Consider the following 11121-nt stretch of genomic DNA (forward strand, 5'->3'; position numbering starts at 1 on the left):
TCCTGTCAGTTTTTAAAAGACAACAACAACAACAACATACTTTTACGTGTGTAGTTTTGTGTGTCAAATGCTACAATGAGTGATCATCTATGAAAAAGTTTGGTAACACTTCACTTCACGTGTGTTTTACTTTCCAACTAATCTTTTTTCTTCAATACAATATGATGTCCATTTTGTAAATTATGGTACCATTCAATGCCATGCTTTAGGGCTCTGATTGACAAGTCTCTTCCACAAATGACAACACTGGTTAGGTAACATAAACATGTTGTAACCCCAGATTCACATAGTAAATGTGTAGCTATAACATCACTACTACAAGTGTGTTTTCAGTTTATTAAATGTATTTGTAACACTTTGGTTGTACTAAAAGACCCTCTAAGGTGTTGGATGTTCATTTTCTGGTAAGGACATTTTGTTTAAATGGTTTTAAGCCCATTCTTCACTAGCGGGAAATTAGTATTAGCGTCAGCTTTAATTGCATCGTGCCAACCAAGCTAGGAGCCAGTGTTGGGTTTAGCTCTATACCATCTTGTCCAAATCAGTCCAACTACAGTCACTTCTGCCTTTAATGGTCAAAATGCCAAACTCGAGGCATCAAAACCAGTGATGACCAGTGACATCATTGTGGCCACATGCTTTATTTTTATACAGTCTATGGTAAAGTGATAGGGTTATTTTTTAAAGAGATAATCTACATTAAAATTCCTATATCTAGTTTGACATACAAAGCTACACAATGAAAACTGAGGATGTTCAGTCAGTTAAAGAATTATCAAGAGTCACTTTTTTTCAAAATGGGGCACTGTATGTACTTTGTTCATTGGGCCCATTGTCTCATTATTCATTATTAGCAGCTCACAGTTTCAAACTTATACCTTTACAGTTTTCAAGCTGTTTCAGCCTATAGAATGCAATTTTAATTTTAGACATTTACTGATGCCACTAGCTCAAATAGAGTATAAAAATGTATTTGAATTCCCAATTTTCTAGCATCACATGCAGCCATAATGCATCCAGACAATACCAAACATTTCTCTCTATCTCTCTATAACTGTTTATATAAAGTTTACCTTCATCCTCTGCACTCTCATTAGTTAATTAATTCATTAGTCTAATGGTAACATCTTTAAACCAATGTGTTTAACCTCTGCAGAGACAAAGATCAAGGCACAGGAGAGGAAAGGTATGTTCCTTAAAATGTTCTTCTTCCTGCAATTTTACTTTAGACCACAAGAGGGCTCTGTCTCACGCCTAAATGTTTCACTCTGAGAACAAGTAGTTTGTAGAAGAGCCAATCAGAAAGTGTGTTTTACTGCCAAACCCCCTCCAACTACCAATATATATTTACTCTTCTGTGATGCAGCTCAAGTGGTCTTTTTTTGAAACCCTATAAGAAAAATGCCATCCAGGGTAGATAAACATGACAAAGAGACACAGTTTATTTTGTTGGTGTTTATTTATTTCTAATGTGTTTTATTTTTTTATTTTTTATCTGTCCACAAAGTCATATTAGTCACTACTATGTTAGATCAGTTTTCCCTCACTGCAATGGCAGTCAACTACACAAGAGCCCAAACCCAGCATGGCCCCCTCACCTCACAAAGATTTGTCCTTTCATGGTAAACAACACCTTCAAAACTACCTGTAGTTGTAGTGTATGTAGGATCAGCTCAACTAAAGTTATCCTTTTGGTAAAATTATCTGATTCACAATCAGGAGATAAGGTGCAATTTTGATTAATATCTGAAGGCTCACAAGGGAGCTAAGTTGAAAATGTGAGGGGAGAGTTCATTAAATGGAGATTTTTAAACTTTTGCGTACTTAACTCAGTCCAACAAACATAAGGATGCCTTTTATGTATTTCGGATTTTTTTGAAGGTGGTTACTTGTATAGTGAGCTCAGCCATAATAGATATCTTTGGATGCTTGGTAGGAGCAGCTTTTCATAAAGGGGGAAATACACATTCAACACTGAAGGTTTTGATATCTGAGCATTAACAAATTGCATTTTCATATTCATCCAAAGTGGCCGGCTGCTCTCAAAAACACAATCTAAGGTTTGATTACAGGCTAAATACTTAATTAACAATACAACGTGCAGCTCAACAAATGCACTGCAATGTATTGTGTGGTTTAGTTAAATCAGCTGCTCATCAATACAAAAGTGTAAATGTGTATTTTCTCACTTTTGAAAGCAGACACTACTTTTCCCATTGACATCCATGAGTTACCTCCATACCTTTCGGGCTGCTTACAAAAACATAAAAAGGCACCTGTGAGTTTTCTGGATTTATGTAAATTGGCAAAAGAGTAAATGTCCCCAAAAATCAAACTAAACCATCACAAGAGAAAAAACATTGACTTTTGAGTGTTGTCTTAGCCTTTCATAGAGGTTTTTTTTCTCTGTATAGATTTGGGATCGTAGTTTGAGTCAAAGGCTGCCTTTTTACATTCAAATCTCCAGAGAAGAATGCTTCTTAAACAAAAGGTCTATTTTGAAAATCTGTCATCGCCGAGGAAATTGTTGTCATTAGACATCTAGAATGATTGGCAGGCCGTTTTATTCCCATCTGCCAGTGGGAGGAGTAGAAGGGACCATCACTCAGGTTTGTGCTCTCATTAAAAAAAACACAACATCTCTAGTGCTATCTGTACAACATTCAACAACACATTTCTCTTTTTTTGTTGTTTTTTTAACCATAATGCCAAAAACAATAATAATTATCATTATAAGAAGAGCATTTTTCCATCTCAACGGCATTGAACAAACACCACATAAACTGAAATAAAAATCTAATAAAGGCCTCAATACCAGATAGTACACGTCACCTTCAAGTGGTGCTAGAGATAGACAGTTTTACGGACAAGAGAGGGACATAGAGGAAGAGCAAGCATGAGAAAGGGGAGGAAGGTGAAGAGAAAGGGTATGAAAATGAAGAAAAGGAGGGAAAAAGAGAGGAAAGGTGAATTATTACTTTTTATCAAGTTGATATATGCTTTAGTGTCACATGGGACATGTTTTGGCACCTCATGAGATTAAATATATTTATTAGTCTTAGACCAGGGCTTTGGTTTACCAAGGGTTAGTATTGAGACCAAAAGTATTCTAACCCTACATCTAAAATGATTTTCTTATTTTTCTTTACTAGTCTAAGGGTTAGGTAGTCCATTCTTTCAAGCCTCTAGCCATGCTAGAATGTTTTAAGGCCTAGTGACTTTGTTTAAAGCCAAAAAGGCCCGAACATAGGAGAGAAATCTGGTACAGTATGAAAACAGCTTCCCCCAGGAGAGAAGGGTCAGGAGGTAAAGACACGAGAAAAAGATTAGGAAAAGGGGGCCGAGGTGATGAAAGAGAAGAGTAGAAGAAGAAAAAGAGGTGGAAGGACAGAGAGGAAGAAAGAGAGTATGTAGAAATAGGCTAAGTGCTTTTGGTGAGTTTTACAAAATACACCAGGAAGTGCTTGAAACAGAAGGCACGGTGGCATTGACAGTAGTTGTTAAGGAGACACCACTAAGGGACTTTCACTACAAAACTCATAAGGTGCTCTAAAAAAGAACTTAAAACACATTAATGCACATTAGTGGTTGCATTCAATGGATACCCCATCAAAAAACAGTCCAGGAGGAATAAAGAGTGGTTGTTCACCAGTGTTAAAGGCATATGTTTTTCTAAATATACCTTCTAACCACGAGAATTTGGGATAGGAAATGTATTATGAACTTTCTTTAACAACCAGTTCAGTGGTTGGATATTTGATACACTAATCAACTGATTGATAATTGATGGGGTTGTTCCATTGAAACCACAGCTTTACACTTTTAAAACAGCAACCGAAAGTGACAACTTCCATTGAAAAAACGTTTGGTCTATCGATAAAGTCAAAATAAAAACAACTACTTTGGGAACTCAAACCTTGCACAGTGCTCTGTATAGACATTCCAACTAGTCTTAGCTCACAAACATTATAATCAATATTACCTATATTGATAACCTTTTTCTGTAAGCATCTTGAAATGAAAATAAACGAAAGTCTGCTTTTCTTTTTTTTTCTTCCTTTCTTGCCTTTACAAAAGCTACACATATTCTACTGGGATGTCTATGCATTTGTTAGTGTTTTAATAATTACTCCTACCATTGTCTTTTCTTTTCTTATAAAAAAGAAGAGAGGGAATCTACTCATCTAAAAGACACCATACCCCGAGAGTACAGTTTGTTTCTCAGATTTAGTCCTGTTTGGCAGGAATACTGCTTTCTTTTTCATTCATTACCTTGTATCTTCTATGGAGAAAAAGGGAAAATGTTCCTTTTTATTGACACAGTTGTCTCAGTCTCTTAAAATCGTGAGTCAGTTGATTGTGTTCAGGGGCTCAAATGATGTCCTTATAGCCCTCAAACAGACTCCCGCTGTGTTTTCTCCTTTTTCACACATCTATGATGACCTTGAGTTGCCTTGGCAACCCCACCCACATTCGACACCATTGTAAACACTGATTTTTGAGCCATGACCCCTTTTTATCGCCCAGACTTTGACCTTTTTCATTACATTTTACATTACGCATCTCACCTACTTTTTTTGTTTTCAGTTTTCTTTTCAAACTGGGCCACAAGCGGCTGCCGTCTGTGTCAAGGACATCACGCTACGTTGTAGCATTTCTTTTACAACTTAACTATTCACAACACTCTAGAATCACAAATATACTGTACTTAAATTGTTTTAAACTGTATATTCAGATAAAATGAATGACCTATCAGAGCCTCGAGGCGCAAGAATAGCAGAGACTCTCTTGACAACATACATGAACAGGCACTAACTGAAACAGAAAAAAAATATTACAAACTTTCACTTTTTCCTTAGGACAATCTTCTAGAAACACTTTTGAGACAAACAAGGCAGTAATATATAGTTGAGGGAAAGCACACGGCCTGCAATAGTTACCTCATGCTTTAAATGAATACCAAATAGCTTGGCTGAGGTTTACAGCTTGAACTTTTTCTGGACCGAACTTTCTTCCATTTCTGTATGAGTTGAAGAGGAACTTGAAGTTTTGAGGTTTCAAACTGTTAATTGGTCAGTCAGGAGAACTTCTCTTCACAGCTGGCTTCAACAGTAGAGTAGTCTGGGATATACAGTCCATTATACATGTTGAATAAATGCATGACTCTGGAATGATACAGGATCATATACATGTTACTTTCCTTTATCAAATTGGACTCCATCTTAAAAATCCATCTTGGAGTGAAGCTTGAAAAAAAAAAACGGGATAGAAAAAGTGGCCTAAAAGTCCTGAAAAGATGCATTCATGCCCCTTTTTAGGAAGTCAGAAGTCTGAACTGAAGTAGACAAAAAATGTCAGCGGGAACATAACGTGATTTTACTTTCCATCTTTTTCATAACCCTCTGAAACATCAGGAGTCAAGAATCTTCCTCTATCCAGAAATTAACGTATAAAAGGGCAAATATTAATTTAACTGTTAACCCCTTTTCTTTCTGTAAAGCTTCCCACCCCTTCTTTTAATTCTTTTAAGTGTAGTTGAACCCAACTCTCAAACTTAAAGGGTGCCATCCAATATGATTCTAATCTGTTAAGACGTTTTCCTCCTCTCCCACTATGTGGTTGGAGCTCAGGACTGGTGAGAGAGCAAAGGACATCCTCATATCCTTGTCCGGTTCTGGTGAATTTTCCAGGCTGCTACTCTCTAAATTTTCTTCCAGTTCCTCCTCTTGGTCGTCCTCATCTTCTTCTGTCTTCCCCTTGAGAGCCAGACCATCACTTATAAAAGCATTGGGTACTGAAGCCATGTTGGAGTCTGGGTGGTCAAGGCCATCAACCAGATGTTCTGTTGCATCCTGAGAGAGCCCATTGATGGTCTGGGCTTGGGTTGAGGACCATTCCCCCATGAGGGACTGGGACTCAACCTCACTCACATGCCTCCATATGCCATGGGAGTCAAGTTCAGAATGATCAATCCGAGGCATGGTGGCCTTTGGGGCTCTGTTATCATCTAAGGTGGTTGTAGAACCCCTTTTCCGTCTGGACTTACTGGTATGGTTGACCTGAAGATGCATGGCCATCAGCTCGGCTGAGGATGTGCGGAAAGGGCAGAACAAACACTGGCTCAGTTTGACCCCTGTTGAACTATCCCCTCCCCCATCATCACCACCACCAATTGCTCCATCCCCTACGCTAATGACTCCATCCTCTTCCATCCCTCCGAGGCCAGGAGAGGGACGACGGGACAGATCCAGGGGTTCAAACCCACCCTGTTGAGTTGAAGATGCAGGCCCTGCCTTGTCACTCAATGGCTGAACCATTCGGCTAGTGGTAAGGGGCTTACGTCGGGACACTTTGGGGGCCTTCGGTGGGGGAGACTCCCTGATCCAGCCTCCTTCCATTCCACCTTGGTAAAGCGCTCCCATCACCCCGGACAAATACCTGTACTGGGTCTCCAAGTCAACATCCCTTAGAGCCGCCAAGGTCTTGCGATGCTCCCGCTGGTCTGGAAGCCCCAGGAGCCAAGACTGCTGATTGGGCCTCGAGGTGGGGCTGTCAGTTGGGCCTCGGTTTACTGGGGAGTGATTGGGTTGGGATCTGCGCTGCTTGGCCAGCCCAGGGGTTCCAGAGGTCAGACTGTTGATAGTGGAAGTGAGCCCAGTGGAGGAGGAATTGGAGGAGGCTGACAAGGCGTTGCGTTGCTCCCTATGATGCCGCTGAAGGTGATACTTCAGCGAGCCGGACTGGGTACCCGCATAGTCACAGTGGGGGCATTTGTAGGGTCTCTCACCTAGAGAAAGTAAGATTAACAAAATTATATTGGGAAAATTGAGTTGGCATTTGCATACAATTAACACCTAATGGTGCCTAACCAACTGAATACAAATTTTAAAAAGGACGAGTATGCTTTAAAAAAAAACTGCCTAGGTGAAGTTTAAGTGATTTTGGTTCATTTACTTCAAATCACCACTGTAAACTTTACAGGTGTAGTTCCAGGAGTCTGTCTAATTGATTTTCATACCATACAGAAATTAATATAAGACAATGATTGCCTGGAAAGTCGAAAGTCAGGAAAAACGATTTAAAAATCTGAAACTGAATCTGAACAGTCTTTGAAAATGGCTATCAGTTATATTTGAGGAGCTATAACTAGCAAAATCACTGGTATGGTCCTGAATGCTGTTGAGTGGGAGATGTAATTACATATTTTAAAGGGAGATGGCAGTATTCCATCACTGATTAAAAATGACACGGTTGGCACAGATAAAGAATAGGGGGCATCATACTGGAGGCATATCGAGAGTAGGAAATGTATTACCTATGAAAAGCGTCGTAAATTATCTTATTAACATGAACAAAAAACTGATCACACAAGGATAATACTGCTCTATTGATGAATGCAGATGCACGTGTAGAAGTATGAACAATTAGCTTGTGTTGCTCAGGCAAAAAATAATGGATAGTCTCTAGAGGCACTGATATTCTCAAGAGGACAGTAATATCAAGAGAGTATTATAATTTGATGCCTTCACTTAAATTACTGACCATGTGGTAATCACTTGATGGCAAAGAAAAGCAATAGTGCATGAGAGCTGTATGCTATTTTAAATAATCTAGCTGTGATGTGATAGGTCCTGTCAGCTATAGATTTGTACTCATTATGGCAATATTATATAGACTAAATTGAATGCATTTTTGGGTATTGTCTCTCTGTAAAGACTTGGACATGCCCCAGTTACCAGCTGCTCAAGATTGGTGATGGTGTCGCAGAAAATGGAAGACGGGTCTTAATGCTGATCAAATACGTCAAACTGTGATAAATAATTTTAGAAATTACAGTGACTCATACTGACAAAATCTTATGAATCATTCATTTACAGTGTGGCAGGTCAGAATCAGTAGAGCATAAACACAGGACACTCCTACAGACTCAGAATAAGGTCAGAGAATATAAATCTCAGAAAGATTTAAGATAAATGTTATTATTGAATAATCTGTGAGTATATATTTAATGTCAGTGTTATGACATCATAAATCATTATTCTTTATCTAAAAACATGCTACAAGGCCAAATGATCTTTCTTTGCACAATTTACAATTAATATCCAGTTAAAGAGAAAATAAAGTACTATTTAATTAAAATGAAAGAGAAAATGTTCTCTGAGGGGAGGTTAAATGCTGGTGAGAGAGGTGAGATTTTACCTCTCTTAATCCCTGGAGACCTGACAAATCAGATTGGAAAAGTGAACATGCAAGGTTCTTCCTTTCCCCAAATCTTACTGTTAATATACCCTCAGGCAAGGCACTTAACCAAGAGTTGCTCTCGTGGAGCTGCTTAGTTGCCTGCAGTAGATGGCTATGATTAGTGCTGGTCAGCTCTCCCAGGTGAGTGTGTAAAAAAGGAAAAAAGGGTAGTCCTGTAAAAGTGATGCTAAGTGAAACCCCTCCAGGGATTTATAAAGGTTGAAAAAGTAAATCTGGTTTATTAGACTCAGAGCAGTTTCTCACCTGTGTGAACTCTCAGGTGCACTTTGAGATGGTGTGATGAACGGAAGGCTTTACCACAGTAGGGGCAGTCTTTTATCCCTCTACCACGCACTCGCTCCCTGGTGGGAACTGAAGGTATGGAGGAGAGTGCTGTCATACCATTTTCTCCTGCAAGTGGAAGAAATATAAAGATAACAACTGGTGTGAGGGGCCTCACAGAGGCTTTTATTTACAACAGAAAAGCAATATGAAAATAATATACTCTTTAGATAATAACACCCATTTTGCTGAAACCCCATATGAGCAAACAAACATAACCAAACCCAAAATACTAAGCAGAAAAAAACGGATGTGATTGTAACCTTTGAAGCTTGAGATGACAGAGTGAAATCCCGTAGCTGCTCCTGCTTGTTGTGTTCCACTACTGTGTAGTTTAGATTCCTGTCTCAGGTCTCCTATTTGTTGGGATCCACCACTGTTAAGCTGAGATTCACTGCTGCCTCTTCCAAGCCCTGCTCCTCTACGACTACCGCTCCCCTCTTCCTCGCCACCACCAGCTTTCAGGGGCTTTTGGGTGTGAACACGAGCATGAACCACCACCTGCTGCAGGCTGCGGAATAGCTTTCCACAGTCCGGGCATTCCCATGGACCTCCTGCTCCTGCAGTCTCCTCTCTTGGATCCAGGCCTCCAAGATAGGCTCTAACTTGATCGGCCTCTGTTATCACAGAGCTCCGACCTGGGCCTCGCTGGCCTTGTTGCTGGCCTCGCTGATGGGGCCTCTGCTGCTGTTGCTGAGCAACTGCCAGGCTGCGAGCCACCAGCTGCCACCAAGTTGCCTGGTCCCCTCCATCAGATACTGATGCTGTGATGTCACCTGTGCCCCCTCCTCTAGTCGCTCCCCCTCCTCCTGAGCCACCAACGCTGCCACCACCACCATTTCCCATCTCTGCCACTTGAGCCACAGCTTGGAGTCTCTCCATACAGCTGGCCCCACTGCCATCACTAGGCAAGCCCAGGTAGCCCAGGATGGCAGACTTGCTTGAGCCCATCCCCATTCTTCCTCCAGTGTCCCTGTCTGATCTTCCTTGTCCACCTCTGCCACCTCCTCTCTGGGCCAAAAGGAGGCTAGAGTAGAGGGCGTTGAGAGACTGATTACTTGCAGAGCCTTTGGCCTGCTGCTCAGCACCTCCTGGTCCCCCAAGGGTTCCCAGCCCAGCTTTCAGCCCAAGCTTGTTGAGATGTACTTTCATGTGGTTTTTGAGGAACCAAGGCTCCTTGAAGCCACGGCCGCATACCTGGCACTTATGGTCCAAGGAGTCTTTGTGCTTTCGCATGTGTCCTTTGAGGAACCAAGACTGGGTAAACCGCTGTCCACAAATATCACAGCGAAATGCTGGCAGTGCGGGGGATGCAGCTACTGCTGTGGCTGATGTCAACTGGGGAGTACTTGGGGCTGGGGCTGGGGTATGAGTTGGAGTGGGCAGAGGAGTGTCTGGGTTTGCAATGATTGGCCTGGAATTGAAGGCCGGGGGCAGAGCAGATACCTCAGGGGAAGGGTGGCACTCCTGCAAATGAGATGCCAGGCTCTCTTCTTGGCTGGCAGAGAAAGGACAAAGAGTGCATTTATACGGGTTGTGGAGAATGCGGACATGGCGCGCCAACTCCGAAGCTGTACGGAATTTTCCTTTGCAGGCATGACAGCGAAACGTAGGCGCTATTAGTGTGGATGCAGCCTCCCCAATGGTAGAAGGATTAGAAGAATAGGGAGAGGTCATGGAAACAGGGTCCTCAGTAAGTGGAGGGGTCAATGGTGTGCTGTCATCCAGCAGAAAGTGTGGATTCTGGTCTTTATGTAGCTCATCATTTAGACCTTTGACCTCACCATCAACATCATCTTCCTCTGTCAGATGCTGGATGAGAGTCCCTGTCAGTAAACGCTGGCTAGGGTGACTTCGATGGTTCTGGATTATGTCCTTGTGGTTCTGTCGGACCTTAAGGTGCTGCTTTAGGGGGGCTGAGGGGAGTCCAGCTCGGTAGAGGGCTGAAGTTCGGCGGTCCCGGTCCAGACTGTGAGCTCGAGCATGAAGAGACAAAATGCTTTGGAATCTGAATCTCTTCCCGCACACATGACAGGGAAACCTGAGCGCAGGCCCTGATGAAGCCCCTCCTACTCCAGGTATCGCCCTGGTGACAGTGTCCTTCTGGAAGAGCTGGAGATCCAGCTCATCACTGCAGTTTGCGCTTTGCCCTGATGAAAGGGCCAGCTCCAGAGCTCCAAACCCAAGGAGTGGTGCCGAAGGTGTGACTGGGGGAGAGGAGTCCAAACAAGGGCTGCATCCGGCTTCTTGTCCCCCTCCTCCTGGGAACAAAGCCACCGCTGGGGTTGGGGATGGAGGAACGCCATCCAGCTCTTCCTCGTCATCTTCTTCATCAACATCATGGTGATTGTTATTGTCTTCGTGGAGGGGGAAGGGAGAAAGGTTGAAATAAGGTGTGGTGTCCGGGCTCTGGGGGGAAGGTTCGGGGCTCTGAATGGGCAGGACAACTGGACTGTTAGGTAGAGAGAGCTGGGTGTGAAGAGAGGAGGCCTGGGGACTGTGGTCCAGGGATGGCAGTGTTGGGGGAGACTGGGGCTG

The 11121-nt window shown here is 42.3% G+C and overlaps 1 protein-coding gene across 1 annotated transcript in view; it reads right to left on the reverse strand.

Annotated features, from left to right (window-relative positions):
* Positions 1 to 5306: 5306 nt before the first annotated feature.
* znf219 (zinc finger protein 219) overlaps positions 5307 to 11121 on the reverse strand; it is a 15260-nt gene continuing 9445 nt past the window's right edge. The window contains exons 3-5 of the mRNA XM_062444550.1: positions 8847 to 11121; positions 8506 to 8652; positions 5307 to 6787 (exon numbers count right to left, since the gene is read on the reverse strand). The exon at positions 8847 to 11121 is cut by the window's right edge and continues 45 nt beyond it. Of these exons, the coding sequence (XP_062300534.1) occupies positions 5580 to 6787; positions 8506 to 8652; positions 8847 to 11121 (3630 nt within the window). The 3' untranslated portion in view covers positions 5307 to 5579. The remainder of the gene's footprint in view (positions 6788 to 8505; positions 8653 to 8846) is intronic.

Source organism: Scomber scombrus, chromosome 23, assembly GCF_963691925.1.
Source record: "Scomber scombrus chromosome 23, fScoSco1.1, whole genome shotgun sequence".
Lineage (NCBI taxonomy): Eukaryota > Metazoa > Chordata > Actinopteri > Scombriformes > Scombridae > Scomber > Scomber scombrus.